Genomic DNA, 25,466 nt, shown 5'->3' on the forward strand with positions numbered 1-25,466 from the left:
GGCTACAATTTTGATTCTGGTGTCCTTCGACAGCTCTTTGGTCTTCACCATAGTGAAGTTTGGAGTGTGACTGTTTGAGGTTGTGGACGGGTGTCTTTTATACTGATAAAAAGTTCAAACAGGTGCCATTACTACAGCTAATGAATGGAGGACAGAGGAGCCTCTTAAAGAAGAAGTTAGAGGTCTGTGAGAGCCAGAAATCTTGCATGTTTTTAGGTGACCAAATACTTTTTTTATTTTCCCCCATAATTTGCTAAATTTATTTTCTGGATTTGTTTTCTCATTTTGACTCTCATAGTTGTGGTCTACCTCTGTCAGTTACAGGCCTCTCTCACCTTTTTAAGTGGGAGAACTTGCACAATTGGTCACTGACTAAATACTCTTTTTCCTCACTGTATAATCTCACTAAGAGTATCTCTTGCACCATTTAAACTGCCCCACTTATTTGAATGGTTGTTATATGATTTCTGGTCAGATGTAATGGAAGCAGGGAATCGTAAAGGGAAAAATGCTAAAGGAGACTGAAGTAATTGACCAAAGTAGATAATGTTTGTACCCTGTTGGGTTAAGTTCATGTTGTCCTTACTATTATCCTTACATGTTGTCCTTACATGTTGTCCTTACTGTTACTGCACAGTGGCTCAGTGCACTACAGCCTTGCTTGGTTCCTTGGTTCAAATCCCACCAAGGACAACATCTGCTTTGTATGTTCTTCCATGTTTGTATGAGTTTCCTCTGGGTTCTCCGGTTTTCTTCCCCACTCTAAAGACATACTCATAGGGACTCTAGATTTTGAGGCCCAACGGAGACAGTGCTAATAATGTCTGTAAGGCTCAGTTTAGTGTTATTACCGAATTACAAACCTAGAAAGTAGTACTAGTGGTGTACACCTACTTTTTGTATGCCTAGGAAATTGAACAAGAAATGCGCAGAGCAAGTTAAATATAGATGAGGCAATGAGTCCTAATAGTACTTACATCTGCTGTCGGCTAGTGGTGTATTTCTTGTTCAATTTCCTAGGCATACAAAAAATAGGTGTACACCACTAGTACTACTTTCTAGGTTTGTAGTGCGGTGATCACACGAAACTGAGCTTTTTAATATGCATTTTAGACAGGGACATGCACAGAGTCTGTCGTATCACCAGCAGCTACAACCTTTCCTACATTTGGGAGCACCAGTGTGTCCTCTTCCCCCCTCCTTTTTTCAATGTCTGTAAGACTGTAAAGCACTGTGGATCTAATGGCACTCTATAATTGAGTAAAATAAATGAAATGTATAATGTGGGCACCTTGTCTAAAATGCCTAGAAAATAGTACACAAGAGCATACTTTTATGAACAGTTGATTATCACTAGAGGACTTCTAAACCTTTTGCCCTGTATTCCTCCATATTAAGATTGGACGCATTATGCCAATGTGCAGTGTACAGAGAAATCTGTCAATCAGTGATATGGGCAGGTTTATACAGAGCTCAGCATTCAGAGAACTGCTAGATCTGCAGCAAATAACAGTGATTTTCTCAAAACTGCAGCATGCAGCCCAGTAACGGACACATCGATGGAATCAGTGTCTCAGCCTCTACTTAATGCTACTCTCAGAAGGCGTAGCAAAAGCCTGGTGACAGATTCGCTCTAATTTACATATTTAATAATCATTTCTATTAAAATTTGTAACTATTATTTTTTCTGCTAATAATAGCCATTCAGTCATCCTGAAATGTAAATATCATTAAACTCTTAATCATTTTGTAAAACAAATATTGTCTGCTTTATACTCCGTAATTAACTTTACAGGAGCATTTATATAAATACTAACCATACTAATGTCATTTACATTGCTAATTTGATTGGAACTTTTGATACAAAATATGCTAACAAGAAAAACACAATAATAAAGGCGAATATTTAATTTTAGATTTCTTATCTGGATTGTAAACAAGACTGAAAAGTAATTATTCAAAGGTTGTTTAATCTACATCTTAAAGAGAGATTATTGCCCTACATGGAAAAGTGATTAGACCTTAAAAGCAAGAAACAAAAACATGATACAATTACACTATTAGACCATGGCTCAGAACTTGGCAGTTACATTATTAGACAGTGGTACAGAGCTTGGTAGTTGTTACACTACTTGACAATGGCAGAGAGCTTAGCAGTTACACTACTAAACAATGGCACAGAGCTTGTCAGTTATACTACTTGACAATGGTAGAGAGCTTGGCAGCTAAACTATTAGACAATGGTACAGAGCTTGGAAGTTACAATATTAGACGATGTCACAGAGCTTGGCAGCTACACTATTAGACAATGGTACAGAGCTTGTCAGTTATACTACTTGACAATGGTAGAAAGCTTGGCAGCTAAACTATTAGACAATGGTACAGAGCTTGGAAGTTACAATATTAGACGATGTCACAGAGCTTGGCAGCTACACTATTAGACAATGGTACAGAGCTTGGAAGTTATAATATTAGACAATGTCATAGAGCTTGGCAGCTACACTATTAGACAATGGTACAGAGCTTGGAAGTTACAATATTAGATGATGTCACAGAGCTTGGCAGCTACACTATTAGACAATGGTACAGAGCTTGGAAGTTATAATATTAGACAATGTCACAGAGCTTGACAGTTACACTATTAGACAATTGCATAGAGCTTAGGAGTTACACTACTAGACAATGGCACAGAGTTTGACAGTTACACTATTAGACAATGTCACAGAGCTTGGCAGCTACACTTTTAGACAATGGTACAGAGCTTGGAAGTTATAGTATTAGACAATGTCACAGAGCTTGGCAGCTACACTATTAGACAATGGCATAGAGCTTAGAAGTTACACTACTAGACATTGGCACAGAGTTTGGCAGTTACACTACTAGACAATGGCACAGAGCTTGACAGTTACACTATTAGACAATGTCACAGAGCTTGACAGTTACACTACTAGACAATGGCACAGAGCTTGGCAGCTACACTATTATATTTTGGCAGCAAGTTTGACAGTTGCACCAGCTGTTTTATTGGCCATTATGCGTTCCCAGGCACCCTGTTCTGCAGACTCTATGACTCCAGCAGTGTAGATGAGGTCTGAAGGCTCTGCAATCAGACTGGCTCTTTAATACTAGAAGTCTGGTGCACATTTCACCTAAGTCTACTTCCAAGAGGCACAGTGGCTCCTTTGTTTTAAACTCTGGACCCACCTAAAAGAAATGTTGTGCTCTGCCCCCCTTGAACATGTGACTTGTGACCTCAACCAGCCCACATGCCTACCACACATGTTATACATAAATCACAGTGCCTGCATGTCATAGTCTACATGCATTTCTGATAAGAAAAAGTAAAAAAGGCAAAATAGCATATAGACCATAAAGGGAGGTTTATCCAGATCACTATATATTCAAGAGCCATAATTAAGCTTTTCATGTAAAGTGTGCAGTTATTTAGGCATGTCCAAAGTGAAGTGAACCTTCAGCTCACTTACAATGTAGAGAAATGCAGTATATCCTCCATCCAATGATGCTTGGAAAACTTCAGGCTGGTCTTCTCAAGTAAATGATAGAAAATTGTCAAAAGAGTTGCAATCCGACACCCAATGCAGATATTTTATTTCCTTCACAATATTAATAACACTGGATAACGACTAGAGACACATGTTGTACAGCATATTTAATATTGTGATAGACATAAAATATTTTTTTTACTTTTTTGAATAGGTGCCAGATTACTGCTTTTCTGACCATTGTCCAATTATTTAGGACCCATGCTCACATTAATCTGACAACAGCCAAGAAAACATTACAAAAGATCATGGTGGCCTTAAGGGGGGCCTGCCATGTAACAAAATGCTATTAACCTGAAGATATTGGGTTAATATGCAAGTTAACAGAGTTCTGGACTTTCAGCCACAGGGGTGGCATAAGTCATTGCTCAGTGCATAGTGTGCAGCAGCTGTAACCATAACCCCGACACTGACTGACAGCCAGCTCTGCATTAGAGTTGGCTATCAGTCAGTGCTGGGGTCATGGTTGCAGCCACTGCTCACTGTATACTGAGCGGTGACTGAAGCTGGGTTGGCCACACCCCTATGACAAAGCGAAATGCTGCCAGGAGGAATAAAGCTAATTTCCTTCCAGTAGCGGGTTTCTCAGTGCAGGTGCCGGGCAAGTTTAGAACGATATTAACCTGTGGATCAACGTCATATCTTCAGGTTAATAGCGTTTTTGTACATGACAGGTTCCCTTTAAGCTTATAGGATATCCAATCCTTTATAACTAATTTTAGTGACTGAAGAATGGAGAGATCGGTCATTTTTATCATAGGTAGACTTCAACTGTGATTTTTAAATAATTACATTTTTCATTGCATGAAATAAATATTTGATCACATACCAACCAGCACGAATTCTGGCTCTCACAGACCTGTTAGTTTTTTTTAAGAAGCCCTCCTACTCTGCACTCATTAACTGTATTAATGTCACCTGTTTGAACTCATTACCTGTAAAAAAGACACCTGTCCACACACTAAGTCAATCACACTGCAACCTCTTCACCATGGCCGAGACCCAAGAGCAGGACAATAGGCAAGCAGCTTGGTGAGAAAGCAACAACTGTTGGGGCAATAATTAGAAAATGGAAGAAACACAAGATGACTGTCAATCTTAGTTGGTCTTGGGCTCCATGAAAGATCTTGCCTCATGGGGTAAAGATGATTCTGAGAAAGGTCAGGAATCAGCCCAGAACTACAAGGGAGGGCCTCGTCAATGACCTGAAGAGAGCTGGGACCACAGTCTCAAACATTACCATTAGTAACACACTATATTGTCATGGAACAAAATCTTGCAGGGCAGGCAAGGTCCCCCTGTTCATGCCAGCACATGTCCAAGCCCGTTTGAAGTTCAACTGTGACCATCTGGATGATCCTGAGAAGGCATGAGATAAGGTCATGTGGTAAGATGAGACCAAAATAGAACTTTTTGATATCAATTCCACTCGCCATGTTTGGAGAAAGAAAAAGGATGAGTACAACCCCAAGAAAACCATCCAAACTGGGAAGCATGGTGGGAGAAACATCATACTTTGGGGGTGCTTTGCTGCAAAGGGGAAATGAAGACTCCACCGTATTAATGGGAGGATGGATGGGGTCATGTATCGCGAGATTTTGGTCCACAACCTTCTTCTCTCAGTAAGAACATTGAAGATGGGTCATGGCTGGGTCTTCCAGCATGATAATGGCCTGAAACACACAGGCAGGGAAACTAAGGTGTGGCTTTGTAAGAAGCATTTCAAGGTCCTTGGGTGGCCTAGCCATTCTCCTGACCTGAACCCAATAGAAAATCTTTAGAGGGAGCTGAAACTCAATGTTGCCCAGCGACAGACCTGAAACCTGAAAGATCTGGAGAAGATCTGTATATGGGAGTGGGCCAAAATCCCTGCTGCAGTGTGTGCAGCCTTGGTCAAGAACAACAGGAAACGTCTGGCCTCTGTAATTGCACACAAAGGTGTCTGTACAAAATATTAAGTTCTGTTTTTCTATTGTATCAAATACTTATTTCAATAAAATGCAAAATAATTTTGTACAAAATAATTTCAATGTGATTTTCAGGATTTTTTTTAGATTCTGTCTCTCATAGTTGAAGTGTACCTAAAAAAATTAGACTTCTCCACTCTTTGTAGGTGGGAAAACTTGCAAAATTGGCAGTGTATCAAATACTTATTTTCCCTACTGTATGTGCCCTAAATAGCCTTGAAGGTGTTGTATTAAAATTACAACCTACCATCCATCCACAGTTTCGGAGTTCCCAATCATGAGAACAGAGAATATAAATCCACAGTATGAATGGAGCGTCAGTCAAGCTTACTGACTGCCACCCAATTCATTGTTGATGTGACTGACAAAGATGCTGATGCCGAGAGGAGTACTTGTTTTTTTTTCTTTCATCACAATAGACAACTAATGGACTGTAGTGTGGAATGCTCACTCACCACTATTATGAAGCAAATACCTAAATTCAAATTAATGTATTTAAAGTTTATTAAAGAGGTTTACTATATGAACTCCTCATTAAGTTTTTACTATCTTGTGATGATTACCGTAAATGCAGCTAGTAAAATATAAGAACCAAATCTTGTTTCAAAGATGTGTAGCAAAAATCAAATGACCTGACTACGACAGATGGTAAATGGAAAGGCATATCTAGATCTTTCATTAGGAGACCTATTAACCTGTTTTCATTCTTTACAATAAATTCAACCAAAACAACAAATTAACCCTCAATCCAAACACCAGTACATGTAGAAGCCATCTATATAACTGATCTATAGGAACTTTATAGTAAAATACCTTCCCAAGGAAGCTGATCAAATTATGGGCCATCTTAGGTTGTCCTTTCCACAGGTAGAAGTCTAGTGAGGACTCTGACTTTAAAGGGACTCTGTCACCTGAATTTGGCGGGCTATGTAAATGCCCTGTGTTCGGTCCGATGGGCGGTGTTTCCTCTTCTTTCATTCACCGCTTCCTTTCCCGCTGGCCACAATATTTTCTTGAATTTCAGTAGGTTTCCTCCTTCATGCATGTGCAATGCAATCTTGCCTTGCACATGCGCAGTATGCTTTACCCAACTTCGGGCAAAGGCGAAAAGCATTACTGCGCATGCGCCAGCGCACTATGTCCTGGAACACAGCAAAATACTTCCTGGACATAGTGCGCCGGCGCATGCGCACTAATGCTTTTTGGCTTTGCCCGCAGTTGGGCAAAGCATACTGTGCGTGCGCAAGGCAAGATTGCATTTCGCACGCGTGAACTACGAAGGAAACCTACTGAAATTCAAGAAAATATTGCAGCCAGCAGGAAAGGAAGGGGTGAATGAAAGAAGAGGAACCACCGCCCATCGGACCGGACACAGGGCATTTACATAGCCCGCCAAATTCAGGTGACAGAGTCCCTTTAATTTGTTGTTTAAAATACTATTAGTGGAAGCCAACAGATTTTTCCAAAAGCACAGATTCTAGAGAAGAAATAATTCAATTGATATCTGAAACATATCCAGAAAATACTTGACTTATCGAAAATGAGACACTTTTTTACTTGGTATCTCAAAACTGAGAACATATTTATTTTACTTACTTATATAGCACCTTTATTTCCACAGCACTTTACATACATTATTGGTACTGTCCCCTTTGGAACTCACAATCTAGATTTCCTATCAATATGTCTTCAGAGTATGGGAGGAAACCCACGCATCCACAGGGAGAACAAACAAGCTCCTTGCAGATGTTGTCTTTGGTGGGATTTGAACGTATGACCCCACTGCTGCAATGCTAACCACTGAGCCACCGTGCTGCTCATATTTAGTGATTGTATCAAAGCTACATTTCTTCAACTTTAAAATTGCAACACCAAGAATGAAAAGTCATGGAATTATAGAAATCATAGGCATGGTGGCTCAGTGGTGGTTAGCACAGTTGTTTTGCAGTGCTGGGTTATTTTGTTCAAATCTCAGCAAAGACAACATCTTGAAGGAGTTTGTATGTTCTTCCCATGCTTGTGTAGGTTTCTTCCCACACTCCAAAGTTATACTGATAGGGAATTTAGATTGTGAGTTCCAACGGGAACAGTGATGATAATGTCTGTAAAGAATATATAAATGATGAAAAAATGAAATAAAGATTTTAAAAACATTTTGATTTATTCACCAACGAGTATGAGTGCTACGCCCAGAAATACATGTCTTGGCTGCTGTGAGTGAGGTCATTATTGGTTGCCTGAGGAATGTTCTGTCATGCTGGATGCAATTGGACAAATCATCAAGGTCCGTTGCTGGCAGTTCCCTTTGCAATTACCGACCAATCAGATGTGCTCTACTAAAAACAAGTCAGAGATGCTGAAGTCGATGATAGCTCGTTTAGGACACATGAAGTGTGTGTTTTAGATGGCCTGATGTTGTCATTTTGAAAAATGGCTACTGGGACACTTTGGACAAATGGCCGCACTCGACCTAATCAATGTAACACCAAACTACAAAAAAAAGCTAACTCTATTTGGGGAGAAATTATATATGTATTGGAATAAAGCAGTAATACTGAAATTGCAAGGATTTCAATATGCTTATATAATCTACATGATGAAACTACAATCTACAGATTAAAATAATTGATAAGCCATATTAGACAGCACATTATAATCATTGTGTGCTTTAACGTAGGAAGTAAGACATTTTTGCTTTCTATGTCCCCCATAAAAGACACCAATTCATCTGCAAGTCATGACTTCCATCACAGATGTCGGATTACCTATTAAATTATACACAGAGACCAAGCAAATAATGCGATACAGACTGAATAATTCTATTGCAGGATAATTAAAATAATGTGCATTTGTCCTATCTGGCAGCCATAAAGAGCGTACATAAAAAAATAGTGCACACTATACATCAGCCACCTGTGAAAATAGTTTGATTTGCGCTAATGAGTTCTTATGTAGCAGTACCCCATTCCCAACTTTTTGTTTCTCTTCTACGCTGTACTATAAGGCTCATATTGGAAAACATATGGAAGAGTAAGGTTGCACCAATCCTTGCGGTAATCGTATGATGTCACTCTGACTATGTTACACTCATTTACACTAATCCAATATAATTGCGACTATTGACCCATGAAGAACCCTACATTGACGTCTTTATGATATAGCTGTTATTAAATGTGCAAAGTTGAGTCAGAGAAGTTGTGGGTTTGACTAACATTTTTAACAAGTTTACAGTAAAAAGACCCAACATTGAGACATGAAATAGTGTAAGGACTAACCGTATCATGACTTATTTTACCGATTATTGGTTGACAATAATGATAATCATTACACTGAATTCTTCTGTGACATACTGTACATGTAATGTCGTATTTTGTCTTTCAGCTCTTCAACTAAGCAACTATGACTTTCATGTAAATGAGAATAAATCCGCTCACCACTGTAGTGCGTACATGGGCAATGACCTTGTTGTGCGCAGAGGTCAAGAATTCAAGGTGTCACTGACCTTCGGTGGACCTATAAAAGATGACGATAGACTGCAGTTTGTAGCTACTCTTGCCACTTCATCGGGAGGTAAGAATGTTATTTTATAAACAGGTTCAGTACTACAACCATTTGGAGTGAATTTTGAGTGTGCTTTTTATGTCTTTTTTGCATATTTATTTGAATATTTGCATATACTTGCATATTTATGCACTTTATTAAAAAAGAGGTAGGCTCCCATGCCCACCAATGACTACCAGTGTTCATTGTGCATTGGGAAAAAGTTGCCAGTCAGAGGCTCATGAATAATTAGCACTCCAGAGTGCATGCACATCATTGAGAGGACTCTTAAAGGGATTGTCTGGTCAAAATAGATAAGTCTGCAGTCACTCTGTGTGCAGACTTATGGATCCTCCAACCACAAACCTATGCACTGCAGGGATTCACCAGTTTCAGATCGGGGACCGGAGGGTATGTATGCAGTATACATACTCCCGGCCAGTGGGCACAGCTTCTCTCTTCATACACTTGAAGTGGATCAATACAAGGGTATGGAGCAAAGCCACGCACACTGGCGAATTCCCAGTTTTAAGATGCGCAGCATGTGTGCGCGTCATTCCATTCTCCCATCTGAGCGCCCGAAATGTGATTGTGGGTCACCAATGGGTTGCTATGACAGCCGGGGGTCTGCTGAAGACCCTCGTGTTTGTCATTATGGGGCTCCTTTGAAACCCTGCCCATGGCTTGACTTGAAATGAGACCGTGATATCTGCTACATGCAGCAATGCTGTGGCATCGCTGTATATAGACAAGCTATTAGATAAACACAGCTTCAAGCCTCCTACGGGTACAGTGAGAAGTAAAAAAAGTTCTTTAAAAAATATGAAATAAATAATAAAAACCTAAACAGTTCAAATCACCCCCTTTTTCCCCCATTCAAAATAAAGATATTATTATTTATTTTTTTTAAACTCATATTTGGTATTGCCACATTCAGATTACGTATGATCTATCAAGATATAAAAATAATTAACCCGTAAACACTGTAAATGTAAAAAGTTCAAGAATGCCAAAATTACATTTTTCTGGTCACGGCAATTACACAAAAAAAATGCTGTAACAAGTGATCAAAACATAACATCTACCCAAACATAATAATAATAAATACTTTGTCTCACTTCGCAAAAAATAAACCATCAGACTGCCCCATCGACTTAAAAATAAAAATGCTACGGGTCTCGTAAAATGGCGACACAACAGAAAAAAATGTGTTTTGCAAATGTCTGATTTTTTTCATCATTAAAGCAATAAAAAATCTGTGATTGTTTGGTGTCGCTGTGATTGTACTGATGAGCAGAATGATATTGCAAAATCACTGTTACCACAAAATGAACACCATAAAAACAATCCAAAAAACAATATCAGAACTGTGTTTTTTTTCACAATATCGCCTCACTTGGAATTTTGTTTCCCATTTTCCAGTGTACTATGTTGTAAAATGAATAATGCTATTCAAAAGTACAACTCGTACCGCAAAAAACAAGCCCTCATATGTCAATGTGTACAGAAAAATAAGCGTTATGGCTCTCGGAAGAAGGGGAGAAAAAACAAAAATGCAAAAAATGCAAATTAGCCCCATTGTGAAGAGGTTAAAAAAAAATTCTTTTTTTTCTTTTCTTTTGGATACGTGGGTATATGCCCTGGCTCCTAAACAGTAAAGAATGTTAAAAGGTTTTCAATATTAAAGAAATACTAAACAATAGGGATGCTTCAAAGGCACAGTTGTATGTTCAAGGTTTTAAGAAGTAGAAAAACTACTGCTTCAGTATATCTATACTGTATATATATTATATATATATATATATTCAGTATATCTATACTGTATATATATATATTATATATATATATATATATATATATATATATATATATACACATACATACTGTATATTTCACTGCAAGACTGTAATACTAGACAATCAATGAGGCAGGGTAGTCAAGAGGTCCAGGGTCAGATATCAAGAGAGCTCGATGTAAACTGAGGGGAAAGACAGAGGAGTAGTCAGGTCATGGTCCGAGGTCAGAACCTAAGGAAGGTAATGGATGAAGACAAAGGGGCTAAGCAAATGGATTATTATGGCAAATCCAAGGTCAGGCAACAAAGATCAGAATATAAGAACTCAGAACACAGAGCAAACACACACCATTTGAGGTAACATACAACTGGCAGTAATTGGAGGCAGAGAGCCAGCTAAATAGCCAGGTATTCACTCCTAGCAGGAGACACATGGAGGAAACCCGCACACCCTGACCTCAATGAGCGGCTGGATTATCCCTCACAACTCTGACAACTCAGCACGCCCCAGCCTACAACTGGACGGCTGAGCTCTCCATCACCATACTAACAGCTCAGCACACTCAAGCCTTAGATTGGACAGCTGAACTGTCAATCACTGTGTCCACACACACCAATAGGGGTAATCATGACAAAGATTTTAGCTTTTAAAACCAAGAAATGTAAAACTAACTATTTATGTTTACCTTGGCAGGTAGTTCTCTTCTTGAGTACAGTTTTGCAGATTCTTCAGGGACCAGCTGGGCAGCACGAAGAAGTAGAAATACATCATCATCCATTACAGTGACTTTTAATACTCCAAATGATGCTGTAATTGGGCGCTATGTTCTTAATATGCGGACTAATGGAGGAACTAGACGCATTGGAGAGTTTATGCTGATCCTCAACCCCTGGGCTTCAGGTATGATGTGGTTTGTGGAGTCTGAAATAGTATAGAGAATATTCTAGGGTGAAGATGAACCTCAAATGTTAAATGGATATGGAGAAGAGAATGCCTTCAATAAACTTTCTACATTAAATAGTTCATCAACATTCTTCCATTCACAACTGGCAACCTATGGATTAAAGTAGGATGATAAGTATGGTTATTAATAGGAATCTGTCACCAGGTGATGTAATAAGAGAGCACCATGATGTGGGGACAGGGACCACGATTCTAGCGATGTATCACTTACTGGTTTGCTTGGTGCAGTTGTGATAAAATCACTGCTTTCTCTGCTGTAGATTTAGCAGTTTTCTGAATACTGAGTTCTGCATAACCTCACCCCCATCAGTGATTGACAGCTTGATGTGTTCATTGTGCATAAGCAGAAAGTTGTCAATCAGTGGTGGGGCGGGGTTACTATATTGTTATATTACTGAGGTGAATAAGTGTGGCCATTATTCTGCTTGAACCATCTACAATTTTATGTCCTATAGAATTTGAGGAGATTTACGTCTAGCACTTAAAGGGAACCTGTCAGCAGGACTGTGCACAGTAACCTACACACAGCGTCAGGTCGGTGCCATTGTACTAATTAAAATGATACCCTGGTTGATGAAATCCATCTTGTGGTTGTTTTTTAATCTATATTTTCAGGTTTGTGTTAATGAGAAGCCCGTGCCTCGGGGCTGGGGCTGTGGGGGGGGGGGGTCTTCATGTGGTGCTCTGATTAGGTATTCATAATGCAGACTGCTGAAAGGTCACTGATCCCTCAGTGTAAAACAAAATCAAATTGAAAATGGTGCCTGCCCCACATGCGCAGTACCAACTATCGGTGTGTATAGAGATTCGACAGCTACTATTGTGCAGGCGCCAGCAGCCCCATCTTGCTGGAGAAGAAAAAAAAAATTCCTCCTCCAAGATGGCACCGCCCGTCCCTGTGCAGTAGCAGCTCTAGGAGATAATTGCTACTGCGCAGGTGCGGCGGGCGCTATTTTCAATTTGTTTTTAATACTTGCTCAATAACATCAAGAGTGCTTATTAACTGAACACTAAACATGTGATTATGCTGGCACCTGCCTGCAGAAGCGTTTTTTGTTTTTTTCTTCAGCATTTACAGGTATTCATTATGCAAACTAGGGGGCAGATCACTAAGGGATCAGAGACCAGTCAGCAGTCTGCATTATGAATACCTAATCAGGGCACCACATGAAGGCCACCCACAGGCCGCCTCGGGGCACGGGTATATCATTAACTCAAAACTGAAAATAAAAGATTAAACAACAACCACAAGATGGATTTCATCACTCAAGGTATCATTGTAATCAGTATAACGGCGCCAACCTGACACTGTCTGTAGGTTACTGTGCACAATCCTGCTGACAGGTTCCCTTTAACCTTGATGATTCCACACATTATCATGTCACTTCCATCATGACTGGTAGAGTGTGTGGACCTTCAGTCACAAGGAAACTGGGTATCTGGTGCCACCAGTTTTAAAGAGACTCCTTCATGGTTGACTTAAACTTGGTTTTAGACTGCCCTGTTGACCTTGGATCAGTTGTACCACTTAATTGAAGTACATTGTACCGTAGAAGGACATTGTCTGCATTTCTCCTTGCTAACAACCATCATCTTTTACCATTACATTTAAGACAAATTAAACATCCAACTGCATGACAAAGTACCAGATAATATATGGTTTGTCAATTTTGTTTGACAGCAATGCTGATTAATTTGGAGACATAGGAGAAGCACAGATTCCAGTTGGTGTGTCATACTTTGTACTCGCCCATTGCAGTACTGTGCTCATTTGCCAGTGAGGGTTGGCTTCAATCTCCATACCTGTACAGTAATTAAAGCAGGAATATATACTTTCACGTGATCATAATATCTGCTGTCTATCAGGATCTATGATTCAGTGTTGAAAACATTTGTCATGGCTTTTGTACTTTTACAAACTCCCTGACAAATACATTGCACGTAAATATAAAAACAGGTCCGGCTTGTTGTAATGATGGCACTCAATCTTTATTTTCTTTCAGGTGACAGTGTGTATCTAGCAAATCAAGCTGAGAGAGATGAATATGTTTTGCAAGAGTTTGGCCTTATTTGCGTTGGTGAACCCTCAAATCCATTTGCAGCCCCCTGGAACTATGGGCAGGTAAATAGCAGTGACTACAGGGTAAAAAGGCAATTGAGCAAGTTGTGGTTTTGCTTTAGATCAGGGGCGGCAGTTAATTTTCCCGAAGGACCACATGTGAGACTGTTTCGGAGAACAAAACTAATTGTATTACTAAATACTGAGCATAATTACAGTCATATGAAAAAGTTTGGGCACCCCTATTAATCTTAAGCTTGATGTTTTATAAAAATAGTTTTTTTTGCAACAGCTATTTCAGTTTCATATATCTAATAACTGTTGGACACAGTAATGTTTCTGCCTTGAAATGAGGTTTATTGTACTAACAGAAAATGTGCAATCTGCATTCAAACAAAATTTGACAGGTGCATAAGTATGGGCACCCTTATCATTTTCTTGTTTTAAATACTCCTACCTATCAGAGATTTAACCTGTCAATTTCCACTCTGAGGAACATAGTAAGGAAATGGAAGAACACAGGTACAGTTCTTGTTAAGGCCAGAAGTGGCAGGTCAAGAAAAACATCAGAAAGGCAGAGAAGAAGAATGGTGAGATCAGTCAAGGACAATCCTCAGACCATCTCCAGACAGCTGCAGCATCAACTTGCTGCAGATGGTGTCACTGTGCACAGCCTTGAACCTCATAGCCCACGAAAAACAGTATAATGGTCCTCAAAACCTTCCCCAAACACAGTGTAATGAACCTCACAGCCTGTTACACATGATATGATGGTCCTTACAGCACCCCACACACAATATGATTATCCTCATAGAACCCACACATGGTATGATTATTCTCACAGTGCCCCACACATAGTATGATGGTCCTTACAGCCCCCTATATACAGTATGATGGTCCTCACAGTCCCTATATTCAGGGCCGGCGTTTGGCACAGGCAGTCACCTGGGGCCCCCACCTACAAAGGGGGCCCCCTGCATCTGCAGCCCCTGTATGAAGTGCCCATTGGGTGTTCAGCAGGGAATAATGCTGTGCATTGCTCTGTAGTCCCAGAGCGTCTCTCCCAAACCCCCTTGAGACCCCCTCAGTGCAGTGAATTACTCACTGTGGTCCCAGAGCTCTGTGCTGATTGCTGTAGGATCAGGTTTCACAGTCATATACAGCAGCCATCAGCATGGGTTCTGACCACAGTCACTAAATCACTGCTTGTAATCTGACAGGGCGACCTCCTGTCACTACTGTCTGGATGACACAAGACAGGAATATTGTCTGCTGAATCAGGGCATTTATTATATAGAAATAAATAAATGCCCATGTGAAACAATAAGGGTAAATCATACACATATATAGTACAGGTGTGCATAGGAATCAGCGTTTTTGGTGCATTTTTTTTGCAGCCAAAACCTGCTCTCTTGGCAGGAAAAACACTGCTTTCAAAGCACCCATTTTTTAGGGTATGTGCAGAGGATCTGGAAATGGCAGCCCTTTGGACACAGTGGACATGCGCTGCGTCCAAAGTGCTGCCATGTTTTGAACACAGGTGATTCCGCATGTGTTCATTGAACCGTGTGGAATCACCGCGTCCTATATATTGCACCTGTGAGATTTCTCTTGTGGAGACTCGCATCTACGCCACAAAAATTGACATGCTGAGGTCTGGAGAGACGCGCCGCATGTCTGTCTCCGCAGGTGAGGTGCGGGTGTCGGCGCACACATAGTATAGATGGGTTTTCTTAAAATCCCAACCACTATACTGTGACATCTGGCCGCTGCGGGTTGGACGCTATACAAGCACACAGCAGCCGTCCCGCAGCGTTTACTGATTGTGAGCACACACCCTTAGAGCTTTTGCTGTTTGTTTTTTACAGTATGCATTTTGCCTACAGTACATGTTTAATAAAGTTAGTTTTATTCACCAAAAACGCAGTGAAAAACAACATTGCAATATTTGCAGCATTTTTAAACTTTTTCATTGCTTTCTACGGGTGAAAAAAATTGCATTGCTGAAAGCGACACGCTGCAGATTTAACCCCTTCCTGACGTCGGATGGTGAGCCTGCATCAAAGCCGGGACATGTCAGCTGTTTTGAACAGCTGACATGTGCCCGCAATAGCGGCGGGTGAAAACACGATTCACCCGCCGCTATTAACTAGTTAAATGCCGCTGTCAAACGCAGACAGCGGCATTTAACTACCGCATCCGGCCGGGCGGCCGGAAATGACATAACCGCCGACCCCCGTCACATGGTCGGGGGTCGGCGATGCTTCAGTATTGTAACCATAGAGGTCCTTGAGACCTCTATGGTTACTGATCGCCGGTAGCTGTGAGCGCCACCCTGTGGTCGGCGCTCACAGCACACCTGATTTTCTGCTGCATAGCAGCGATCTGATGATCGCTGTTATGTAGCAGAGGCGATCGAGTTGTGCCTGCTTCTAGCCTCCCATGGAGGCTATTGAAGCATGGCAAAAGTAAAAAAAAAAAGTAAAAAAAAATGTGAAAAAAATTTAAAAAAAACTAAAAGTTTAAATCACTCCCCTTTCGCCCCAATCAAAATAAATCAATTAAAAAAAAATCAAACCTACACATATTTGGTATCACCGCGTTCAGAATCGCCCGATCTATCAATGAAAAAAAACATTAACCTGATCGCTAAACGGCGTAATGAGAAAATAATCCGAAACCCCAGAATTACGGTTTTTTGGTCGCCGTGACATTGCATTAAAATGCAATAACGGGCGATCAAAAGAATGTATCTGCACCAAAATGGTATCATTAAAAACGCCAGCTCGGCACGCAAAAAATAAGCCCTCAACCGACCCCAGATCATGAAAAATGGAGACGCTACGAGTATCGGAAAATGGCGCAATTTTTTTTTTTTTTTAGCAAAGTTTGGAATTTTTTTTCACCACTTAGGTAAAAAATAACCTAGTCATGTTAGGTGTCTATGAACTCGTACTGACCTGGAGAATCATAATGGCAGGTCAGTTTTAGCATTTAGTGAACCTAGCAAAATAGCCAAGCAAAAAACAAGTGTGGGATTGCACTTTTTTTGCAATTTCACCGCATTTGGAATTTTCTTCCCATTTTCTATGCTACTGTAGTGGGGCGGTGACCACAGTCACAGTTAAAGCACTGGCAGGCTGAACGGGTCGGCAATATGGGAAGGAGCACACCTCCAGACACGGAATCCACCGCTAGTCTCGGAGACTAGCATATTATTTGAGCTGTTAACCTCCTTGTTTTTGCCCTATAATACGGCGGCGTTATTTCACTGATGAAAGTCCAGACGGACTGAAACGTTTCGAGTGCTACAAATAAACTCTTCACTATTGCTGAAGTTGAGTGCTAGACTTCTTTATTACTGTATTGATGGTTTGGGAACCTAGTCTAAGCACCTTATTGTAGCTGTGCACACGGTGTTTCTACTTACACATACCCTGAGAAACACGTCACCACTTCTGTATTTATCACCCTCCTGGTTTTGGCTTACACATACTGATGTGAAATACTGACCAAATACTGATCATATGAATGTGGTTTTAAACATACTAATGATTAACATGAATCAGGGGTACCTCCTAATGAAATTGTAGTAGTAATTGTTTACACACTATATTGTGCATATATATATATATATATATATATATATATGTAACTCATATAGGGTACTAGGAGGTGCAAAATGCCTGAAAGGACAGCCGGTTATGCAAGCAAAAAACTCATGAAAACAAACAAAAGACTGACCAGAAACGTCCAAGATATATTATAAAGATAAAATATAATTTTGATTGAAAAACAGTTTTAAAAACAATAAGATCATATGATCTATGCATATAGTAAATAGGAATAATAATAAAAGAATATTTAATTTATTGTATACTGCTATAAGAATGCAAACAAATCCAGGAGAAATATTAATTAAACATTGGAATACTCTGAGATTATAACTGGCTCATGGAAGTAATATCAGTGTATATAAAGTGCAAGTATAAAGTGTATAACGTGCTGATGAGATTAATTATAGACCTTATAAAGTGCATATAAAGGAAATATCTAGCAAATCCATATAAATATGCCAAAAAATGCAAACAAAAAAAAATAAAAAAATAAAAAATATATATATATATATATATATATATATATATATATATATATATATATATATATATATATATATATATATATATATATATATATATATATATATATATTATATGACACTTAAAAGTGCAATAGTGCAAACAACCAGGTAACCATTAGAGGTCAGTGTTTCCACATATATATGTACAAGAACGGGATCGAGATGTGAATGTGAATGGCGCTGTTAGAATCAGACCTCAAATTGAAAAACAGAGTAAGATAAGGTACTCGCAGAGCAGTATTGTATGTGCCTGGTGTCCTGGAATGGTCTCCTAGAATGGCGTCCCACACCCTACATACTGTAGACAAAGCAACATCCTCACTCCAAAAAAAGCTTAAAAAGTGTGAAGAACACCACAAAACAAGCTGAAAAACAGGTGTTTTGAACGCAACATTTTTATTGCTTATAGAAAAGATTTTGGCTACTGAAAAAAATGCTGCATGTGAACATAGTCTTACTCTGAAACGCTATGTCTATCTGTGGTGTTACATAGGACTGCATGTGATATATACTAAATTATCTGTACTCAGAGAGTTATCACTGTATTATCTGTGGTGTTAAAAAAAATTAAGAGGGGGTTGGGGGCAACTCTTTGTCTTGCTGCTTGGGCCCCCAATCTTTTCTGACCCTAGCAACGCCCCTGCATACAGCTAATAGTGGCAGACCTGTTGGCCGATATAAGGCCCCTAAATATGGGGGCCACAGTGTGAGCACTGGGTCCAGGTCCCTCCACCAACTGTATCCGCATCCTGCTCATGTAATGTAACCTAAATATTTGTGTGTTTTACAATGTTAGCATTTGGGGCCTCACTTTAAACTTTTGCCTAGGGCACCACTTTGTCTAAAACCGGCCCTGCCTATATTTAACGTATGATCTCCTTCACTGCCCCTCTGTATGCAGTATGATATCCCACACAGTCCCTCATATACAGTATGATCCCAACAAAGCCATCTTTGATGAACCCGTACCTCGCCACACCACCTGATGTCACGATTATGTATGACATCTCCTTGCTTGCACCAACATGACGTTCCGCACCCCCTAGGGACACATAAGGTCAGCTTGGCACAGTTTTATCCAGACACCCCCTGCCCATATGGGCCCTGGAAGGCACTGGCATGGCACTACACTCGCTCACAACCCAGACAGGCTGAGAGGCCCTTTTCACTAGCACCAGTAAAATAGCACAGGGGGCATATCAATATAACTGGCATACGTGTGCTTACTTTTCAAAGAAACTGTTGTCCGCTGAGAAGAACTACGACATTAAAATATAAGAAAGTGTCTGTTCAGAGATATTTGGTGGGTCTGGACCTGTGTGTTGGTGATTTGGTATGGTTTTCCCAAAGGAACATTAAGTTGAATGTTCCTTCTTCGAAATTAGGACACAGGTTCATCGGTCCATATAAGATTTTGGCCGTCATCAAACCAGTAGCGTTTCGCCTTGCTTTGCCATCGATTTTTAGGATTTAGGTACTGGAGCTCTCTCTTCGAAAAGGCTGCACTGTCAAAGGAATTCTGTGACAGCGAGGTGCCAGAAGACTGTGGTGTCTGGTTTTACGTACACAGATTGCAGAGGGTACAGTAATGTGAAAAAAAATTAACTTTTTTGAATTCACCAAATGGCTGCAATGAAACAAAGAGTGAAAAATTTAAAGGGGTCTGAATACTTTCTGTACCCACTGTAAATAAATAAATATATATATATATATATATATATATATATATATATATAGGTATTTCTCCACCCTCGGTGGTCGGGGAGTACTCACTTGGCTGGTCGTTGAGGAATATACCCGGGACACTCAGGGTTAAATGTTCACTCGATTTACTCGTACACAGCATAAACCTCTTTTTAGGAACATGGTAACATACAGCATCCCATCCACCATCCAGCAACCATTCAGCCTCATATAAGCCATGGTCCTCGTTGAGCCCTGGTATGCTTGATATGGCTTAGTGTCCGTTAATTGTCAGCGAGGTCCTTACAGGTGCCCGGATACCTCTTACTCTCAGAGGCATCTCTCCAACACATCTCACTCTTGCTCACACTAGCCAGCACTGACACCCAGGCACAAACACATAAACTCCATCTTGGGTCTCTAGACACACACCCTTCGGTGGGGTATGTAGATGACTGGACCCACCCATCTCTCCAAGTCACCTGGAAACCTTCCCAATGTATAGTAAACCATCAGCAGTAGATCTGCTGAGAAAACAAGCTCAGGCTACCATCACAAGGCCACCCACCTCTGCGATACATACCGCCCATTTACCACATGACCAGTAGCCATACCACATACCTCCTCCCTCTGTCTAAAGCCATGGGGCTGGGCACTTTCCATTACCCGACCAGAGACCCTTCTCGGTTGCCTTGGAAAGTCAAACCATCTGTCAAAACCGAGCCCTTTCACTGAACCTTTATGGAACATTACGTCATCTGACTCCGTCATCTCCTCAGATAGGGTTGCCCCTTTGTCAGACCACCCCCATCCCCGGCGGTCAGCACGGTGGTGTGATTCACTTGGACCCATACCTTCTGTCTGGCCTGACTTTTTTCACCATGTACACTACCGGGCCACTCAGCACTGAGCTAACAGAGGAGCCACTACTTCTATCTCTTCCATCAGGCCACCTTCGGTTGTCTCTCTGGCCATTTCTCTTATGGTCTTTATTACCCAGAGAGCAGTCATTCCATTTGTCTCTAGTTTTCATTTTAGCCTCAGGTTGAGTACTTCCACCCTTTAGAGAACCCCTTAGTTTCTCCATATCTCGGGTTGAAAATGGCTGCCATCTTCTTCACATTTCCACCAACTGTTTATTGATCTGCAGCCTGTCCAGTCTTAGCTGCTCTACCACTCTTAAGTATGCCATGCGATGCCACCAATTCCAACTGTCTTTGAGCTTTCTTTGCACGCTCCAGATGTCGAGCGGCTTCCTTTTTCCTCAACCGGATCCTCCATTTCGTGCTAAGACAGTGTAGGTGCATTTCACTCAGGATAGCCACCCGCTTCACCGAGACTTCCCTAGTCAACAGTATAACTAACTGCTTAGACTCTGGTGCCCAGTTCACACTACACGCTTCCACAGCCTTTCTAAATTCATCATGTACAGCCGCACTGGCACAAGCTTCTTGCACGTCCTCAGGTATTTCTACTACACACTTGAAGAGCGAAGTCTCATCCTTTTCATGGACGTACAGCTCCTGCTTTGGCCAATTCCCCCAAGTCATCTGCCATCAACAGCTGATTGTCTTGTTCAGCTTTTAGTGCAAGCTCTCCCTGAGCTTCACACTCTTCAATACACCTCACCAAGATGGGCATTTGCAGCTCCGCCTCCTTTCCACTCTAGCACTGCCCCTGTACCTCTACGACCACCTTCTCCTTCTCCTGTAGAAGTCCCCTTAGCGGTTCTCTGAGCACCTCCATATCTTCCAACATGACCTTGTTCACGGTGTGACACATTGACAGATGATCTCTGAGCTCAGAGACTTCCTTCTCCAGCTCATCCACTCTGTGTTCAGCCACTTGTCTCAAGACCTTTTCTCGCTCGACATAGTCTCTTACTGTCTTCCCAAACATTCTATTTCATGATCCTGTTTACTTTTGCTAGCAGGTGTTGCACCATAAACTCTTTGATTATATTTTAAGATGGGGAAGCTTGCCTACCCACTCTCTGCTGCTTCAGAGTTCTACCTGTCCCTTCATCAGCAGGTTCAGCTTTCTCTTGAGTCTTCCCTCCATTACTTTTGACTGCCTCTAGGGACTCTGCTGGGCTCTCTGAAGATTCCCTGTCTTCATTCCCAGACTCTGTTTCCCCAGCCTCGGGTTCTCTGGAGTTCTCATCACCTACTGTCCTATTGTCACATGCCTCAATGCAGTTCCCTTCCCTTCCAGAGTGTTGACGCAGTTGTCCTTTTCCCCCACCTCAGAGGTGAATGAACTACAAGTCTGCCCCCTGTAGCCTTTGTGGGTTTTTCTCCTACCCGTGCTCTCTGAGACTTCTTCCCCTACTGCGACCTTTGCTGATGGATCTCCATTATCACAATGTGCCAGTATTACTTTCAGCACATCATCGACTACCTGTTTGCTGGGGTTTGCCAGCGGCAATGTGACCTCGTTATCTAGGACATTAACTTGTTTACACCTCACCCTGTCCTTCTGCGGCCGCCGTGTCCCCAGTGACGAGGGGAAGACTTGCCATTTTTACTCGGGTCCAGCTTACTGCACTCTCGTTTCCCTGCGTTAGAGTCACAGTCTGACTTGGAGTCACGACCACACACCCTGTCCTCCTGGAGCAACAAGTCCCCACTTAACCAGGTGTCAGACCCCTTTTCTGGAGCTACCCCAATTCCAGCGGTCACCCTGTTGGTCACCCTGCTAAGTCCCCAAGTTGGTCTGATCCACATTTTCTTCCGGTCACCCCTAAATCTGGACTATTGACCTTAGGAGTTGCTACCTCCTCCTCTTTATACGTCACAGCAACAGGAATCCCTTCAGATGCCTGCTGTGGTGGGGCTCCCTTAGGGTTGTTCCGGCTCACTTCTGTGCAATCAGATACTCTGCTGTCCTCCTACAAGTCCCAAAACAATTTAAAGTCCCTGCCTATTATAATAGGTTATGGCAAATCCAGGACAACAAGAATGCCATGGCTGTTGATAACCCTGGGCGTCTCAATGATCACCCTGAACACCGGGTAATCCCTAGCGATTCCATGGATGCAATGGACTTCCATCTTCCTTCCAGGAATCAGAAAGACCGGGAGTGTGGCCAGGGTCACCGAGCTCCATGAGTCTAGAAGTCCAGTCTCACTTTCTCCATTGACTTCCTCAGAACACCTGTGTGACATCTTGTCAGATGGATAGTCAGTGCATAATCCCGGACTGCGCTGTTCGAACAGCAACAGTCCTTCGGCGCATTCGCTGCCGCCCCTTTTTTGGCCACCATCCCTATTTGGGTCACTGCCCCCTTTTGGGACTCCACCCCCTCTTGGGTCACTGCCCCCTTTTGGGATTCCACCCCTTTCTGGGCAACCATCCCTGTTTGTGCTACCACACCCTTTTGGGACTCCACCCCTTTTTTGGCAACCATCCCTATTTGGGTCACCACCCCCTTTTGGGCAACCATTCCTCCTTGGAGTGCATTCCGTGGACTCTACATGCCTTTTCAGGCCCCTCACTGCCTCTGCATGGCAGTCTATCCTCCCCCAGTAGTTCCTCACAGCGAGGCTCCGCACTGCTCTGCAAGGCTCTGTCCAGCTCGACAAGGCTCTGCACAACGAGGCTCCGCACCACTTTTCCAGGCTCTGGATGGCTCCGCAAGGCTCTGCACCTCTCTGCACGGCTCCGCACTGCTCTGCACAGCTCTACACAGCTCCGCAACGCTCCACTCTTCAGATTTCGTGGACCCGCCAATCCACAGCAAGCAGCCCGGAGTTAGTGGACCACCCGATCCACAGCAAACACCTGCTGTAGTCCTCCCAGGTACCTCCTGGACTGATGCCCACAGTCTAGCACCAATTGTGGTATTTCTTCACCCTCGGTGGTCGGGGAGTACTCACTTGGCTGGTCATTGAGGAATATACCCAGGACACACAGGGTTAAAAGTTCACTCGGTTTATTCGTACACAGCATAAGCCTCTTTTCAGGAACGTGATAACATACAGCATCCCGTGCACTGCCCAGCATCCATTTGGCCTCATAGAAGCCACGGTCCCGCTGAGCCCCGGTATGCCTGATATGGCTTATGGTCCGTTAAGTGTCAGCGATGTCCGCACAGGTGCCTGGATATCTCTTACTGTCATAGGCATCTTTCCATCACGTCTCACTCTGGCTCATACTAGCCAGCACTGCTGCCTGGGCACAAACACAACTCCATCTTGGGTTGCTGGACACACTCCCTTGGGTGGGGTATGTAGGTGACTGGACCCACCCATCTCTCCAAGTTACCTGGAAGCCTTCCCAATGTATAGTAAAATCTCAGCAGTAGATCTGCTGAGAAAACAAGCTCAGGCTTCCATCATAGGGTCACCACCTCTGCGATACATACCGCCCATTATCCACATGACTAGTCGCCATACCACAATATATACTGTATGTATTTATATTATAAACACACATAACCGTACACTCAGAGATATATATACGTACACTCAGAGATATATATACACTCACCGGCCACTTTATTAGGTACACCATGCTAGTAACGGGTTGGACCCCTTTTGCCTTCAGAACTGCCTCAATTCTTCGTGGCATAGATTCAACAAGGTGCTGGAAGCATTCCTCAGAGATTTTGGTCCATATTGACATGATGGCATCACACAGTTGCCGCAGATTTGTCGGCTGCACATCCCAAAGATGCTCCATACAAGGCAGGATGGATCCATGCTTTCATGTTGTTTACGCCAAATTCTGACCCTACCATCCGAATGTCGCAGCAGAAATCGAGACTCATCAGACCAAGCAACGTTTTTCCAATCTTCTACTGTCCAATTTCGATGAGCTTGTACAAATTGTAGCCTCAGTTTCCTGTTCTTAGCTGAAATGAGTGGTACCCGGTGTGGTCTTCTGCTGCTGTAGCCCATCTGCCTCAAAGTTCGACGCACTGTGCGTTCAGAGATGCTCTTAGGCCTACCTTGGTTGTAACGGGTGGCGATTTGAGTCACTGTTGCCTTTCTATCAGCTCGAACCAGTCTGCCCATTCTCCTCTGACCTCTGGCATCAACAAGGCATTTCCGCCCACAGAACTGCCGCTCACTGGATTTTTTTTCTTTTTCGGACCATTCTCTGTAAACCCTAGAGATGGTTGTGCGTGAAAATCCCAGTAGATCAGCAGTTTCTGAAATACTCAGACCAGCCCTTCTGGCACCAACAACCATGCCACGTTCAAAGGCACTCAAATCACCTTTCTTACTGATGCTCGGTTTGAACTGCAGGAGATTGTCTTGACCATGTCTACATGCCTAAATGCACTGAGTTGCCGCCATGTGATTGGCTGATTAGAAATTAAGTGTTAACAAGAAGTTGGACAGGTGTACCTAATAAAGTGGCCAGTGAGTGTATATATCTATTTTAAATTGGAGAACCGTTGCAATTTTTTCATGACGTATTTAGATGTAGCAGTTATCAGGCATCATTCACACTGCAGCTACTGCTTCTGAATGAGCCAGTGCAGCGCTTCTCCAATAAGGCTGCCTCAGTAGAGGAGATGGTAAGGGACTAAAGATGGTGAAGGATTGATGTGCTTGCCAATGTGAACATTGGTAAAGCAGTCATCATCGTCAAACTTCTCAGAAGGAAGAAGTGTCAGATTCACTGACTGCTCAGAAGCAGGTGTAACAGGTAGTGAAGAGGCAGGAGACAGGTCTGGCCGGGGACATTAGGCATGCTTATCATTACTGTCCACCTGCATATGCTTGAAGCCCAAGAAAACCGGGGC

At 42.1% G+C, this 25,466-nt stretch overlaps 1 protein-coding gene across 3 annotated transcripts in view; it reads left to right on the forward strand.

The window, feature by feature from the left end:
• Positions 1-25,466, forward strand: part of LOC143765198 (protein-glutamine gamma-glutamyltransferase E-like) — a 121,589-nt gene that overhangs the window by 2,489 nt on the left and 93,634 nt on the right. For all 3 annotated transcript variants that reach the window (XM_077251636.1, XM_077251634.1, XM_077251635.1), the window contains exons 2-4: positions 8,912-9,100; positions 11,560-11,766; positions 13,833-13,951. In XM_077251636.1, coding sequence (XP_077107751.1) covers positions 8,980-9,100; positions 11,560-11,766; positions 13,833-13,951 — 447 coding nt within the window. In that variant the 5' untranslated portion in view covers positions 8,912-8,979. The remainder of the gene's footprint in view (positions 1-8,911; positions 9,101-11,559; positions 11,767-13,832; positions 13,952-25,466) is intronic.

Source organism: Ranitomeya variabilis, chromosome 4, assembly GCF_051348905.1.
Source record: "Ranitomeya variabilis isolate aRanVar5 chromosome 4, aRanVar5.hap1, whole genome shotgun sequence".
Taxonomy (NCBI): Eukaryota; Metazoa; Chordata; class Amphibia; order Anura; family Dendrobatidae; genus Ranitomeya; species Ranitomeya variabilis.